The 18,000-nt window shown below is 41.0% G+C and overlaps 1 protein-coding gene across 1 annotated transcript; it reads right to left on the bottom strand.

Moving 5' to 3' along the window:
• Positions 1-4,088: 4,088 nt before the first annotated feature.
• On the bottom strand, positions 4,089-16,437 carry itm2cb (integral membrane protein 2Cb). The gene is made up of 6 exons (XM_047018188.1): positions 16,208-16,437; positions 14,068-14,205; positions 13,773-13,961; positions 12,851-12,961; positions 12,599-12,749; positions 4,089-5,370 (listed from the first exon to the last, which is right to left on the bottom strand). Exons 1-6 carry the CDS (start codon positions 16,298-16,300, stop codon positions 5,273-5,275), a joined length of 780 nt encoding a protein of 259 aa, XP_046874144.1. The 5' UTR covers positions 16,301-16,437; the 3' UTR covers positions 4,089-5,272.
• Positions 16,438-18,000: the final 1,563 nt, after the last annotated feature.

Genomic DNA, 18,000 nt, shown 5'->3' with positions numbered 1-18,000 from the left:
AGCACAAAGAGCTCCACTTTGCAGTATATATACCATATAGTCATGCGATTTAAAGAACCTCAACAGCATAGTGTTTCCTAGTTGGGAATCAACTGTGATTTATAGTATTTGCATAACTTCAAACAGCTTTTTCTCAGTAGCAATGGAATAAAATACAGGGGATATATTTGTGTTTCAATTCACAATATGAACAGCTGAACATAGTGTTATCTGTTCTGACATACAATGTAAAAGCATTGGTAAAATGGTCCGTAAAAATAGATTGTTTTGGTCTTGGTTGAGCTTGTGTGTAAAAGAACTTCAAGCATAAAGAAATGTTGTTTACTCTATGCATTTTGTTTCAAAGCAACAAGAAATGTGTTAATTGTATAGCCAACACAGACAGATGTTGTGCTAACTGTGTTAAGAGTTTCGGAAACTTGCTAAAGGTATTGAAAAAACTGTCAGCGATTGTAAAAAACTGTAATTATCACGGCCAAAAATTACACTGCACTAAGCTGCAAGTGTAAATGTAAAGTGAAAATAACAAAACCAGTCAGTATGATGACTTGAGTGAATATCATTCACGTCTTACTAAAACAGCGGCCACGCGAAAGGGAATGAGGAAACTGTTTCCTCTACAAAAAAATACAATGCGGGTCACGTGAAAAAAGGATCCAAAGATTCGTAGAAAGACCGAGTCGGGAAATGAACAAATCGTTTGTTTCATCTAGCTACAGAGCCAATGCAGGTCACGTGAAAAATGATCCAAAGACTCGTAGAAAGACCGAGTCAGGAAATGGATAAATCGTTCGTTTCCTCTAGCTACAGAGCCTTTGCAGGTCATGTGAAAAATGATCCAAAGACTCGTAGAACGACAGAGTCGGGAAATGAACGAATCGTTCGTTTCCTCTAGCTACAGAGCCTATGCAGGTCAAGTGAAAAATGATCCAAAGACTCGTAGAAAGACCGAGTCGGGAAAGGAACGAATCGTTCGTTTCCTCTAGCAACCATTACAGAGCCTATGCAGGTCACGTGAAAAATGATCCAAAGACTCGTAAAAAGACCGAGTCGGGAAATGAACAAATCACTCTTTGAGAGGACTTGTTACTCCCAAGTCCTTGTAAGGATTCATTCACGAATCAACTCTTTGAGAGGACTTGTTACTCCCGAGTCCTTGTAAGGATTCATTCACGTATCGTTCACGAATCGTTCACGAATTGTTCACGGAACGACACATCACCAAAATAGGTAAAAAAATTGATCATCTGGATCTCTTATTGAAGTGGGCAGTTGTCAGATACCCAGTAGATGATATGATATAAAATTAGATCGAGGTTGACAACTGACAGTTTGATTAACTACCCGCTAGGCTAACTAGACTATCTTTCGACCTTCGTTTTGTAGCTCTATCGCAAATTTGACGAGGTCTTAAAACTAGCTGGCTAGCTACATACGTCTTTAACAGTGTATTTAAATATGAATATGTTCATGTAGGGGGCTGTAATCTGGTATAGAGACAATTTAAAATGGAGTCAGATGGCAGAGCGGTGAGGGAGTCAGGCTAGTAATCAGAAGGTTGCCAGATCGTTTCCCCGCCGTGCCAAAATGACGTTGTGTCCTTGGGCAATGTATTTCACCCTACTTGCTTTGGGGGGAATGTCCCTGTACTTACTGTAAGTCGCTCTGGGTAAGAGTGTCTGCTAAATGTAAGATGTATTGATATCGGAGAGTTACTTAGTTTTTTTGCAGCAGCAAACCGTCTTCTGAAAATTAACGGTAAAAACGTTCTCATCTCCAGGGTGGACGATAATGTGGCCCCGAACGTTTGAGATTTAGAGTGGACAATAATGGGGCCCCTTACACTATAAATTGGCCTTAACTGCTTTACTGCAAGGCAGCTGCAGAAAAGCCACAAGCAATGCCTCGCCAATGCCTGGGTGATCATTATTTGCTAATTTTACTTTGTGATATGACACACAATTGTGATGTGTAATGTACAATATAAGCTGATATTATTAAGGAAGTACATCTACTTTCGGAAACAGTAGTCTACTATTTCACTGAAGCGTTAGCATCATGACATAGCCTCTGTTGCCCGGGAAACACATACTACAGCGGTCTATAATGCACCTGTTTTCAATCGTTAAAATATTCCTCTTAAATAAATGTCCGTTGAAGGATTTATTATGTAGATAACAAGTAAACGATTTGTGGGTGAAATTATCATTACCTGTGGTTTCAAACCAGTGTAACTCACTGCAACGCCGAGACACACCAGTTTGACGCCGACTCTTTCCCTGCGCTACATCAGTGCTTGGCCCGGCATCTTCCGCATTAGCTAAGGGATGCTTTGCGTTTAGGTGGTATTTGAGACTGTAAGAACTCGTACAGTAAACTTATTCTGCATCGCACAAGGTGCAAACAACCCTAGTCTTGTCGAGGTTTCCATTGGGAAGTTTAAAAATAAATTTTCCCTGAAGCAAACCCGGCGGCTTCATAGCTGCATCCATGTTAGCACGTCTCGTTTGACGTGGTAATTTCATACACAAGGCATACACACAGGTTCGAAGACTCGTTCTCGCCCCCTACAGTGCAATTCGGCTAGGTATACATCCGCGCTAAAATATCAAGGTGAAAGTCATCATAGGTTGTGTAGTATAGACCCAGCTGCCAACCCAACTTTGAGAATAAATAAACAGCGAAATTTTAATTATCGCGCGATACGAGTCTCACGTTACCGCAGCACGTTAACGCCGACAACGGCCCAACACTAGTTTAAACATATTTCTCTGACAGTCTGTTTTCAGAATCAGAAAGGGTTATAATCGCCATGAAAGTTTGCACAGACAAGGAATTTAATTTGGGAGGAAAGTGCATACATTCAACACAAAATCTTAAATAAGTGGTGTAAGTTTATGATTGCGCGATAAGTCTCACGTTAACGCAGCACGTTAAGGCCGATAACGGCCCACCACTATTTTAAAGTTATAACAATATAACGATCATAACAATATTGTGGTTATCAGACATGATTTATTCATCTTCGTCTTTGCTCCAGAAAAACATGTCAACAATCTTAACGCTAAGAGCGTCTTAAGAACGTTCTAAGAGCGCTCTAGAACACTCTTAGAACGTTCTTAAGAAGATCTTAGCGTTAAGAGCTTCTTAACGAATCTGGGAAACCTGGCCATTGTAGGTTGGTCACCTAAAGGTTTAACATGTCACTAATAGGTTCTGCAAAGGTTAGCATTGATACAGAGGAAAGGTCCTATAATGGTTCCCTAAACGTTCCTAGAACGTCCTGAAAGGCCCCGAAATAATGTCCTCCTACCCTTTAAAGAACTCCACATTGAGACCAAAATGGGACGTTCTGGGAACGTTATAAGGCGACGTCCTTTACACCAACGGGAACGTTCTTGGAACGTACAATTTCTAGCTGGGTCAAGCCCTTTCTCATTGTTCTCATTCAGCTCAGGTAAATCAACGATTTGCTAATGTTCTCTTTTGTGCTCGTCCCCTGTTCGTATCCGCGAGCATGTTTCCAGGCAAGCCAATAAATGGGGTGCTAGTTTACCCATTTCGGATTGGTTTCAAATTTAGCAAAAATCTGGAAATAATTATTCTATGACAAATCCAGTAGTATAAGCCAGGTTCAAGAATTTAACTAAAATTATTGGGGGAGATAGATATCCACTGGGGCTGTTGCCTCAAGCTGACGGGTGGGGGTCTGGTTGGACCCTTCTCGAACAAGCCTGGTGCCCAATCGAAAATGCAATACCACAAAGATCCACCGGGGCCCTTGCCTAAAGACGAGAGGTGGGAGCTTGTTTTAGGCACATATGGATTTCCGTAATATGCGTGAGACTTGGCAGCTCTGGCCCATGGTGCTAAGCAGCAGTCAGTTGAACATCTTGTCCTTCGCTGTCACAACACCAGTCTCAGTTTAATGCATTGTAGATTGATTGCGTTAAAAACACAAACCCACCTTCTATTTGTCTTTTTATATGGTACTTTACGTTCTTAGGTCTAACAATGCTACCTTCTGGGGTAACTTATAACAGAGATTTGAATACTATAATTTTGAGAAAAAGATTCCAAGGAACATATATTTTACAGTTTATTTATTATGTGGTCAGATATTGAAGGCAGAAGGACTGTACAGCAGGGAGATTCAGAAGAGAAAGTCATGGAGAGATATCCTAGATCTCATCCAAAGCCAACAAATGTGTCCAATATCATATTAGATACGGTGGTAGTGGTAGTAGAAGTTGAGATAGCAGATATTGTACCAGTGGTTTAAAAAGAGCAGCTTAAAAGAATAGCAATGTAGAAGGTAAATGGGAGTTAAAAGTCTGAGTAACAGCTAAACAAAGGAATGAAAAGAGGAAAACAGAAAAGGAAAGAAATTGAAAGAAAGTTTCCTCGGGAGGCCGTCACCTATATAGATTTGCCTCTATTTTTATATTAACTTTTTATAAACCACCCCAAACACTGCACATATAACCCTAATGTTGGTTCTAGTTTTGGTTCCCCCAAAACACTGCTACTGAATACACCCAATGCCAGATGAGTGAGAACAAAGGCGAAAGATACTACTAGAAGGACAGATAATCATGAAATAAATAATTCACAAAATGAACTTAAATAAAAATCTGTGCATTGTATAATTTGAAAAATTACAGTATATATATATATATATTGCTTAAGAACAATGCAAAGTAAATGGGTTAAAATTACAGGCAAAAAATATTGACGTCTAAAATATGAGGTATGTTTCGGCTTTTCTTGAGATCCAAAACAAATAGGCCCAGTTCTGTTTAGATGGACCTAGGAAGGAATGTAACCGTATGTGCGCATACAGTGCAAGCAGCATATTTGCACCCACATCTTCACACACACACCCACAAACACATACCCTTGGTTACGAGATGAACAACGGAGAAAAACAAGACAAACGTGCAAAATCAATCAATTTTCCATATTCTACCAAAGAGCTTTCATGATTATGCATATGATCTCAATTAAAAGAAATCAACATTTTGTGCACCATGATAAAAAGCTACTTATGTATTTTACAATACACACTATCAAAATGTATAGGCTATTTTAATAAAAAACATGACATCAGGACAATGTACTTTGGACAAACAAAATAAAGACAAACATTTAACTACTATAAAATACAATACAATCAAACACATGCTCATAAAGTGCAGTTAAGCCTAATAGATGCGCGAGGTCTGATTTCAGAATTTGCTTTGCAATGTGTAGAGTGGCGGATCTCTCAGTTCTAGAGATAGATTTGATCACAGATGACGGTCTCCACCACAAAAGTGTTCTCAAAGTGCCGAATGCTGTGGCAATTCCTTGCCTCACGTTTAATGATGCCTGGAAAGAGGGAGGAAAAGGAGAAAGGGAGAGATCTTTTAGTCACAGTTGGAGAAGTGGATTACGTTCGCCAATACAATTGAGAACTCCTACTCTCTACCTCTCCATAGCATCAATGTAGATACTGCTAGTTACTCCAACACCATGTATGCGCTTATAGGAAGCATGTTACATCAGCAATGCCTCCATTCGCCAACTCTCAGAAGACGTCACTACTACGCAACACTTCCTCCTCCTCAATGTTTGATCCTGCGTGGTGTCCTAGGAGTGAGTCACACACTGATTATGCAAGAAGCTCCCTGTGGAAATCCACATTCACACACATACTCTGATACACACACACTCTGATACAATAATAATACTAAGAGACCTACGTGAAGTTGCCCCCCCCACCCAACGCAAAACATTTAAGTATATGTCAAAAAAAAATTAAACAAGGAGGCACAAACAAACAAGACTATTTTGGGTGAATTTGGAGTATGTTGGGGGGCTGGTGAAAATATTCTTTAATATAAAAATAATTACAGTAGAACAAACATAAGTTAAAAGGGACAAACCCATACAAACAATTGAGACTATTTTGCCTCTGATGTGCATTAGGTGGGGGGCCCAACTTCACGCAGGCAGCGCTATACGGACACAATGAACCTTGAGTCGCCATTGGCTAGTGAATTTTGTATTTTACTCGCCGGACTTTTTACATGAAATGCATGAACAATGCAAATAAAATAAAAAATACATTCTTCATCTGTCGGAATTCATATTGGGTGTGCCTGCCTTCGGCAACAGCACACCCATTGTTCTCTCTCATATATATTTATTGGATGTGCTCAAGCCTTACGAAGAGCGCAAACAAGCGGAGCTGGTTCATGCAGGGGACGCGAGACCTGGCGCGCGTCACAAGCAATCGTCATCACGCGTCAAGGCACACCTTCCTAATAGCGTGGGGTATATAGCAGGGATCCCGGCACTTGCATTGCTAGTGTGACACAGACGCTCTCGGTCTCCACCCTTTGTCTGGTTCTTCTTTTTCTTCTTTCTCGCTGCTCTCTGCCCGGATGTCGAGACGGTGTCTCAGGAGACGGTGTGTCAGTTGGGTGCGGCAGGGAGCTGCTGCGAGCACAACCATATGCCAAATCAAATATTACAATAATGTAATGTATCGTGTGGAATAAAGTATCAAGTAACAACACTACTGAGTCCTCCTGCCTGAACCGGCTTGGTTTGTTCTCTCTCATGTATATTTATTCTTAATTCTTAATTTCCCCACCCCTAAGGATCCCGCAATATTTAGACTGCATATACAACGCCGGTGTCAAAAGGTGTGTCTTGCGTGCACAAAGGGAACTCAGTGCTAGCCTTCGTCACAACGTCAGCACACGTTTGCAACGACGCATAGATACGACGTGCATAGATGTGCTAGTAAGACTTTTGAACAGCAAGTATCGTATCGTTACTAGCAGTATTATACATTTAAGCAATTCAAGACTTGCATGCACAGTAAGTAATGTCACATTAAATAATGTGTTTTAACTCAATCTTGTGTGGTGTGTCGCTGTCTTCAATGCCACATATTTGGACTGCATATGTTTTTAACGTTTTTCTTTTCCAGCGCATTCAAACAATCCCCTCAGTGAAGTTTGGCTAGCAACAGCAGCTAGGCTAGCTTGCTCGTAGCACAATTCAGCTTCTCCACACAGGGCTCTCGACTGAGACCAAATGGTCGCTCTCTGACAATGATCGCTTCCAGCAAACTTAAAATAAATCAAGCTTAATTACGTGTTTGGGGGCATATTTTCAGTTAGCAGATGGTACTGTTTTGAATCGCCATTCCAACTGAAAAATACTGCCGGTAACAACTTTGTTAGAATAGCTTGTTTCAAAGGGGTTTAAGCTTGTTTCATAATAAATGGACCCATCTGCAACCGACGCAAGCAAGCACACCCTACAATTTCCCCAGAAATTGTACCCTCTCTCGTTCTTTATTTTCCCACCTCTCAAGGATTCCTCAATAATTGGATTACATAGACAAAGTCAAAATGATGTCAAAATGTTAGTCTTGGTCACGATTGCGTTGCTTGTATTGGGATGTACGTTGCACGGTTTAGGAGCTTACAACGTTTTTGTGGCAAATAGTGCATGAATGCTAGCTAGTTTGCTAGCCACTTTAGTGCTAGCCTAACGTCACAACGTCAGCACACGTTAGCAACAACGCATAGATACGACGTTCTAGTAAAACAGGCAGCGATATCAGTGAGCCCTCAGCATTAGTACCGTAGCTAAAAGTCTAGGGAAAGTTGAGGCTACTTTTCGCTAGGTACCTACGAGCATGTCTTAATCTGCTAGACAAGCTGGTTCCCCTTCATTCTTTTGGTGACCAGTCTCATAAGCCCTACTTACCCAGCGTCATGGAGCCAACCAGCTAAATAGTTATTTAGCACTAGCGTTGTTAGCTACTGTATCCCTGCCTGTGTTTGCGCTGTTTCTCAGCAAGTATCATACTGTGGTATAAGAAGACTGATCAAAAAGAGCATCAGTGTTTCCCACACAGACTAATTTGTGGCGGTGCGCCACAGAATCAACACCGGGCGCCACAGAATCAACACCGGCCGCCACATGTTGCGTTTCGTGAAACATTTTTTTTATCGCTATTTAGGTTAAAACACGCAGCATATTCGTTCAGCTGCATTTCCTTTCCCCTGCCTCCGTCTCTCTGTCACTCATGCGTCTTTCTCACATATGCACAGTCACAACGTCAGCACACGTTAGCAACAATGCATACATACGCCGTTCTAGTAAGACCGACAGCTATATCAGCGAGCTTTCAGCATTAGTGCCGTAGCTAAAAGTTGAGGCTACTTTTCACTAGGTACCTTACTCGAAGGTTCCCCTTCGTTCTATTGGTGAGAAGTCTCAGGAGCTAGCTACTTACCCGGCGTCCTGGAGCCGACCAGTTAAATAGTTGTTTAGCACTAGCGTGGCTACATGCATAATGCAGAAATGATATGTTAGTTGTTGTTAATTTTGTGAAGGTGTAAATCATTTAGGATTAATATTTAATGTAACAAATTATTAACAAATTAACTGTGTAACAAATTATTAACGAAGGAATTATTACGACTCCCCCCCCCCCCCCCCCCCTCCCCGCCACAACTATTTTTTTAATCTGTGGGAAACATTGGAGCATCATACATTTAAGCAATTTAAGACTTGCATGTACAGTACTTAATGTTACATTAAATAATGTATTCAAACTCAAGCTTGTGTGATGCGTCGCTGTATCATTGCTTACAGTAGGTAAATAGTCTGGTTCAGTACTTAAGTTAAGTGAACATCATTTTTCAACCTGCATATACCTACAGCTGGCAGCTGTGCTCTGTTTTGCTCCTAGATTCGGACCTGAGGCCTGTTCCATAAAACGAGTTTATCGAATAAGCCAGACTTATGTCTGTTAGTCGGACTCATTTCTAGTTCATTCGGTTCCATAAAACTAGCTCAACGTAGTTCGAACTAGGTTACTATGGCAACTTATGCTGCAAAACTAGTCTGGTCCGGGGCAGACTAACTGTCTGACTTAGCGTGACTTGGTGCTTAACCAGACCTTCCTGTAACACTGACCCAACGGGAAAACGATGATTTACCACGGACATTCTCATTTTCTTATTCTCATCAGTTCAATATGTTCAACATTGACAGAAAATCAACTTAAATAGCCTGCATAGGCTACAACATTTTAGCCTGGCTGCCAGCCCAACTTCTCCCCGCCCAAAAGAAATTTGTTCGGGAAATTGGGTCTGGAGGGTCTCGTATTGGGGACCAACTACAGAAAACCAGAATCTGGGCGAACCAATGAAATTGCCAGGGCGGGCTTTATACGATGATGGACAGATGATCAACAGTAACGTAATCACCCACGTCACAAAAGAGCGCTTAAGTTGAATTCGTTTTGAACAAACATGGCTACCGCTGGAGATCTGGGATGTTGTGATTCTGCCATCGAGTCTGTTTTAGAAGACATCGACAGCGCATTAATTTTGAAAGAGGAACAGAGAGACGCAATCAAGGCATTTGTCGATGGAAAATATGTTTTTGCCGTCCTTCCTACGGGATTCGGTAAAAGTTTAATTTATCAGCTGGCCCCGATGGAGTTGTAATCCTAAACGGAGAACTTCGTATATGCATTGCCCTTTATTGTTTCGCTCAAAAAGGTTGACCGTGTGAACAAGTACTCTCCCTACCCTTAAATTAATTTTACAACACCGGCAAAACTCGTTTGTATTCATTCTTCAAGCATAGCCTACTTCAAGTCTGCTTGTAGTTTAGTTCTGTTGACAATAACTATGCGGTGCTTAACATACGTCACATACTCTGTTGCTCTGATTGGTTGTAGATCTATCCAATTGAGCGAAGAGGCATCGGTTTTCCAGGCTCGTTTGAAACACGCCCTGTAGTCAAAGCCCAACGGAGAGTTCTCAGACTCATATTCTGACTAGAATTATGAGTATGACAACGTCAGGCTAACAACATTTAGCCTAATGCATTAAACGATAATGAACAATTATTTGATACACGCCACGTTAAACGTAGCCTATGGCTAGCCTAATTTGCGATTTCAAATGTTAAGGCATCAGGCATAGGCCTATTTCAATCTAAATTATCCAAGTAGTTTTGTTTGTTACAATTGTAAAACTAACCTAAATCCATAAGCTACATATCCTCCTTTTTCCCTACAACAACCATGTTATAAAGTTAGGCTACTGGGTAATGTATTGATTAATAGTAGACTATTCATTTAACAATGTCAAAAAAGTCAATTTACATGTGTTTAGAGGGTGTCTTTTTTTAAATCAACGAAGTAAAGGTCTAAAAAAGGACCTCGACCTACGTAGCCTATCGTTCACGTCAATCATGGCGTGTCGTTTCATTTTGATGAAGCGGAGGAGGAAGGAGCTATCATAGTGCAAAGCTTAAAGGGAACGTTCTTTCTGGAAGAAGTCACGTGGCCGTGTGGATTGCTTTTGCCGTGGTGGATTGTATGATCCATGTTTTAGCTTTCGGGCTGCTTAAAAATAGGGTGCACGCTCCATTAGCTTGACTTAAATCTGACTTGAATTAGTAGGACTGCGTGAGCTGAAATTGGCTTTTGTAGAACCGCTTTAGCCCCTCTTGACTAATTAAACTTATTCAAGTCTGGTTTGGGACTTTAAGTCCAACTTATTTGAGCAGCCTTTATGGAACAGGCCCCTAGCCCCAGTAAAATGTAGAACTAGCTAACTAGTAGACTTCTGCTGTGTTGGAATCGCAGAAGATAACCAGTCAAAGGGCGTACAAAAATACTGGGTGTTGATATCACAGCCTGGAAACATACCCATCCTCAACCGACGGAAGCACACCCCTTCTGTAGTTTATGGTTGCAATCGGGTTCAATCTACCATTTCTTGGCAAATGGCTTTCTAGTGCTACCTGACGTGCCACCCTCCAGTGCTGATGGGTCACAGGCCTACTGCTGAACCTCTGGGTCTTCTGTTGAACTAAGGATTAAGTCAAAGTGATATACACACTCTGCGGGAAGACATTATCGCTCTGGATAAGAGCGTCTGCTAAATGACTGAATGCTAAATGACTGAATGTTATCGTTTCACCGAAGCAATACCTGCCTAAAGTAACCTATACCACCTCAACGCGAAGCATGCGTTGGTGCGGAGTTCAAGTAGAATGCGCCAAACCACCCTCACTGAACAGCGTAGGGCCCTCACTTAAGTCTGCCTGTGACAAGGTGACTAGCACAGTTGCCAAATGTATTGCAAAAAGCTGTAGACCGATTGGTATTGTTGTAGCCTGACGTTTCTAGTTTCTAATTTCTAATTCTAGTCAGAATATGAGTCTGAAAACTCTCCGTTGGGCTGTGACTACGGGGCGTGTTTCAACCGAACTCGTAAAACAAATGCCTCTTCGCTCAATTGGATAGACCTACAACCAATCAGAGCAACGTAATATGTTTTTGTTGAAAACAAATTCAACCCAAGCGCTCTTTCGTGACGTTGATTACGTTACTGCTGATCATCTGTCCATCATCGTATAAAGCCCGCCCTGGTAATTTCATTGGTCCGTCCCGATTCTGGTTTTCTGTAGTTGTCCCCAATATGAGACCATCCAGACCCAACTTCCCGAAGTTTTGCGAGTGGCAACGGGTGACTTGAGCATCAAGGTACCGCAAAATCAAAGATCAACGCACACTAATGAAAAATTCCGAAAATCGGTAATATGAAATGAATCATGATTAATCCATAGGAACCTGTGATTAATTTCATTACAATTTTTAATCATTACACAGCCCCAAAAATAATATCAACATTTTCTGCTCCAGACTGGAACTGTTGCCTTTTATGCATCCATCTCTGTGAAAGGTGACAAATGAGCGGGTGTTTGGTGCATGACAAGTGCAGTCAAACCACGTCAAGTTTTTTGTGAGAGAAAGCAAAAAAGGCAGTGTAGCGACATTTTACCTTCCATAGTGACAACTAATTGTATCTAGCGACTAGCAGCAAATCTAGCGACTTTCTGTTACTTTGGCAATCTCCACTCGTTTATGACCAGCAGTAAAACAACTAATTTTACTTCTGTTAACTGGCACCCCAACCCACCTCCACCCAGCGGCAACACTGGACAACGGGTGCTCTCATTCAAGCTATCTTAATCACAGGCAAGTTAAATCGAACAATTTACTATCCATTGGCTAATTAAAGAAACAATGAGTCCAAGGTAATGTTTATATCACGTAAAGCTCAAAACTATTTCGCGCTCAAATGAATGAAAAAATAAATAAAATCACAAGTTAGTATTACTTATTGAAGTCATTATCTACACTCTCATTGAATTGATACTAGGACATAGCTTCGGGCTGAGCACCAATTTTCTTTTACAAAGTCTTGCTCCACCCTTGCATACCATCACAAATATAATCACTTTCGGTGGAAAACACTGCTCTGCTATGTGGCAGAAGCGTCCATTAAGACTGAACCATGTCCGTTTGCTCTATGCTTGCTGTCATCTCACAGCAGTCATCTGTTCTCACACCAAACAGCCTACGGATTTTCCATGACTCAAACAATTTGGAATACACTATAATCCTTGGTATCCATTGATGTAGAGCTGCCAAAACCATGACTTGGCATTACATTGTGTGTAATGCCAAAAGAGTGGGAGTGGTTTTCGTGTGTGAACTCACGTCTGTGTTGGTTGCGGCGTTTGAGGCGGTAGATCTCCCTGCCATAACACATCCGGTTGATGAAAGGCCCCAGTTGTCTCATGTTCCTCACACGGCCCGTCACCATCATCTCCTCCTGCACGATGTACGTTTGGGGTAGGTATGTCCCCTTCTGCAGGACACATTCAGAATACAACACTGTCCTCTACACATACAAACCACCACATCCCTATTCAGTTCTCAAAACAGGAGTCAAGCAAACAAAGAGCTTACCTTAACATTGACCAGCAGCTCCCACAGGTTACGTGGCGGCATTACCAGTGTTGTATTCAGCTCTATGACAAAACACTTGTCCAAGGCAATGTCATGGTACGCAGTCAAACCCTGCAATACAAAATAGTGACAAGTCAAGCATACTGAAGCCATTCAAAAGATCCTCAATGTACAACGTGCGACTATTATTAGTATGACCATATCTTAAAGTATATCCTATAATCTAAGGCCACTCAATTCATCTCCTTGTTTCCATAACTTTGCCCATGGCCCCCCAACTTCCACAAATGGACAATTGAAGGACTGGAGAGGAACTCAACATAAATTCACTTTGGACATTTGAGATACAATCTGGGTCTCTAATGAAGACGTATTCAATAGTACCCAATTGCTCTGAAAGTACCAAGTCAATGAAGGGAATAGTTAAGCACAAGTTCAAGACAAAATCAACGTACTTATTACAGATCTATAAGGTGCAGCTGTCTGATACACTCAAATTGAGCATCTCAGAGGACTGCACAAAGAATACAGTAATGAAGAGCAGTTAAATAGTATCACAATATGGGAGGTTTTACTCCCACCAGGAACGTTAGGGGGTGATCTTCAACACAGCCTTCGCAAGCACAGACAGAAGACGCCACATTCATAGCCTTTGTTTAGGCTTTAGATTGGCACCTAAAAATGGCACTGACGTTCCATGTTCTCATGAGCTAATAAAGCAGGGTATAGATCAAACATTGTTTATTATATTCAGAGCATTCCAAACAGTATAAAAGTGAAAGTAATCTTAAATTACTGTTAATTGATCAGTGGTTAAAGACAGACCTCTTCACATGGATTCTTTGGCACTGTCAGTGTTGTGAGCACCTACTCTGGAGGAATGGCCAGGGTTGACCACCAGGGTGACATGTCCTTCTCTTACCCGGTGAAAATCATGGATGATATCGGCGGGGTCGCTCCCTCCAAAGTGGGGTACAGGCACACTGATCTGCTCATAGTTGTCATCGAGGTATATGCCAACATTCTCTTCCAACTCCTGGCGCCCGCGCAGAGGAGCATAAACAGAGTCTTCATACAGAACCCTGCAATGAAACAGGCTGTCCTCTGGGATCTGGATTGAGAACGATACCCAAACTTTGGTTAGTTTAACATTCTGGAGTAGGCTATGATAAATCAGTGCAGCCAACCATTATCAAAATTATATGTTTGACATCTACCTGAGGTATGAAATAGTAACGGTAAACGTAGATGGACACTAACACCAGGCTGGACATGAAGACCACCAGGCCAAAGGTGAGGCAACACAGGCCATTTAGGGGAGACTTCCTGGGCCTAAGAGGAAGCACCAGCTCCCCCTAGTGTAAAGAAAGAACACTTTAAGTTAGTCCTAAGCAAATAGAAGCTAGCACAGTGTTGAGGTATGGGTTGATGGGATGACTACCATCAAAATCAAAGGAAAACGTTAATAATTGCATAGTATTGGAGTTTGCTGTCTCTCTAGTTCCTTCCTACAATCAGGACAAATGAAATGTTCTGTGTAGCCATGGGCCGGTTACCAGTTTCAAGGTATACCGTGTTTTGAAAAAGTCACGGTTTCAATACCTCTCTAATTTTCCGCTATACCGTTGCTGCGGTAAGAGCTGTTTTTTTGGGGGGGGGTTGTCAAAGACGGAAAGTGCAGAAATCCCTCAGGCTTTACACAACTGAGAAAGTAACCCTCCGGTTTATGCGAGCAAGCAGTCAGTATACAGAATAGCCAAAGGAGGTGCACTCCTGGAACTTTACCTTGCAGTATGGGAATTTTTCGGGTACCGAAAACATTCAGAAGGCCACAGATGAAGGAAATACAACTGACCATCTACGGGAGCACCACCAGTCAGTATTCGCAAAATTCAAAATAACAGTGTCTTGAAATTAACATTTGCAACAAGTTAAGAGAGTAAGCGCGTTTAGCACTAGTGAAATACACTAGTTTCTGCGGAGTTGATCGTTGTCTCAATCTATGCAGAGTTAAAAAACAGAAAATAAGAAACAAGGTATGCCAATCTCACGCCAAACTTTTGATAAAACTTGAGCGCCTTGCTACTACATTTCTGAAATTTCAGTGTTTCCACTATGTAGATTTTTCCGTGGCGGGCAACATTTCTGCCGTCATGGTATCAGAAATAGGGCTGTACAACATTTTTGGCCGTCTATCAGCAGTGATAGACGGCGCACTGCCCACTTCGCTGTAGCGGACACGCCCTGTTAGTCGCCAGTATGGACATCTCTAGGACAAAATTGGGCTGAGATGAGGCACCTTACCAGACACAATCCCTCACTCTCAGTCAATCTATTAATGAGGCAACACACACTTGCTGTAAACACATTTGACACCGTTGCCATGGACAACCAAAGGAAAATGAGCAGATTGCGTTGGTAGTATGACGCCGTAGCAGGGCGTAAGGGTAATGTTGGAGTTCTATTCTTGGAGCCCCACTTCCACACTCCATATTCATTCAGAACACCCAACATTGGAGGTAAATCAGAACAATTGCGGGGCTCCGGAATCCTATATTAGAAATGGTATTAATAGTTCTACAAACACACTGTCTACTCTGATGCAGTAAAATGCCTTTCTACAACTGCTCCCTCTCACCCACCACCTATCAGAGTAACTACATTTTACAGTATACTATCTGTTATAGGCTTTTCAAATATCAACACAACACATTTCAACAGAAATCCAACCTTAAAGTCAAAACCCAGGGAGGAGGACGGTGAAAATATCGCATAACTAATATTCATTTACATGACAAATGGAAATTAGCCTTATTTATATTATATTAAAATGTGATCAATATTTATATATGGCACGGTGCGGTAAATGCATAGCAAATTACTCCCATTTAGAGTGTATCCTACAATGACACTGTCCGTTACGACAATCAACATTAGCAATTGTCTAAACAACGTTTTGTAAGGCAGTTAAATGTATAGGCATCCTGTTTTGTGAACGAGATCAGCCTACCCAGATCGTTTAAGCATCTGCAGTGTAAAATTCCTCTGGGAGCATATTTAGTTACACACAGGAAGGCAGGATTTTTGACTAGAGATAGTTCTTCCTACTTTCTGTAACCTTGATGTGACAACGATTAGATGCACCGTCTTGTGCGGAATGTTGTTGATAGACACTATTGTCTAATCTAATTTGTATTAAATAAACAGCGTATATATAATGCATCTGAAGGTGGAAAGTTAAGAAAACTATTTTGTATAACCTTTTTGCTTAGCAAGCCTGCCATGTTTTAACAACAACAACAGTGTCAACTGTCAAGATTAGAACAATGTAAAAAATGCAATGTAGCGTAAACTCACGTGTACATGAGGCATAAGAATATCAGTTTTATCGCCATCGTTCTCCTTATCGGGTTTCTGCGACGAGACAGGCTGAAAAATGATCTTCACCATGTCTGTATTTTATAGCACACTGATTTTATCATGCAAATAATAGAGATTATATAGATTTAATCCTGCTGCGCCCCCGCTGCATAGTACTGTTTCTCTGACCTCAGAGAAGCCTACGCAGTGACGAGCAATACCGTGTAGGACAGAATATAAATTATTTCGCATATCAAAATAAAAGTAGTCTCCACAGAACACATCACAGTTTGAATTAGTGCTATACCGACGTCTTTTATTGTGAATATTACCACCAAATATGGTGTTCCGTGTTTTATTATTAGACTCAGGATCCGTTTTTATTTTGATTCTTTCTACTGGCCCCAAATCATCCGGAAGCTCCGTCGAATTACAGAAAAACACCCTGCGATGATAGTGTAACGTATTTTTCCCTTAAGCAACCATCACAATTCCCACAGGAAATTTTGGAATTATCATGGTTGATATCTCTCACTGGCCAACCCACGTTATGCACAATATTCTCCCAAACCTCTTGTTCCATTTCAATTCCTAAATCCTTTTGCCATAGTCCTCAGATTTTCACTTTCACCATACAGAGCATTAGCAGCCATTTTATAGAAAACAGAAGATGACTGCACCATCTTGGGAAGCTTCAAGAAATTCTGCAGGACACTTTCAACGTGTGCTGTATTACAACCTGTAGATAATACACAACTGCGTAACTGAAGATATTTCCAAAAGTCCCCTTTATCATTTAGATTATATTTTTCTTTAAGTCCTTGAAATGAATACAATATTCCCTCCTTAAATACATCTCTGATGGTGGCAATTCCCTTAGTATACCATGTTCTCCAGAAGACTGTCTTCTGGAGAAAAACCACAGGGTTTTTCCAAATGGATGAATAACTCTGTTTGTATTGAGACAAACAAAGCAATTTGTGGATTTTGTTCCAGACATCCCTTGAATGCTGAAGAATAGGATTAACTAGGTGGGCATTTGCTAGTTTTTGAGACAAAGCATCTATATAACTAAATGGGAAGGTCAGCGACTTCTCAATTTCCAGCCACCCCAATGTCGAGTCCCTCTGACCAGTGTTCACACAATATGACCAGTTCAAAGGAGATATTATACAACTCTATATTTGGCAAAGCCAGTCCACCTCTGTCCCTTGTAGTAAACAACTTATTCAAACTGATCCTGGGCTTCTTCCCATCACATAGGTACTCCCTAACTATATCATTGTATTGTTTGATCAACGATTCAGGAACAGTCAAAGGAATCATCATAGATATATAGTTAATCTTTAAAGAGACCATAATTTTAACTGTATTTATTTTGCCCCATAGAGATACATTTATAATTTTCCACTTTGCAAAGTTGGTCTTGATAATTTGAAGGACTGGATCCATGTTAATTTGTACAAGCGTCTGGAAGTCTATGGTTAATCTAATGCCCAGATATTTCATTCCTGATGGTATCCAAGTAAATGAAAATGCCCCAATATCTGCAATTGAAAAACCAGCAGAGACAGGCATTAATTCTGATTTTTGCCAGTTGATTTTGTAACCTGACATTTTTGAGAAATTCTCAATAATATCCATAACACCTGGAATAGAAGAAGCTGGATCTGACAATATCAATAATATGTCATCTGCATACAGAAACATCTTATGCATTTGACCTCCCGCCATCACACCTTTAATATTGAAATCGTCTCTTATAGCCACTGCCAGTGGTTCTACAAACA

This window comes from Hypomesus transpacificus, unplaced genomic scaffold (genome assembly GCF_021917145.1).
Source record: "Hypomesus transpacificus isolate Combined female unplaced genomic scaffold, fHypTra1 scaffold_96, whole genome shotgun sequence".
NCBI classification, from domain to species: domain Eukaryota; kingdom Metazoa; phylum Chordata; class Actinopteri; order Osmeriformes; family Osmeridae; genus Hypomesus; species Hypomesus transpacificus.
The sequence above is the reverse complement of the archived record's forward strand: the minus strand, read 5'-3'. Positions and strand labels throughout refer to the sequence as shown.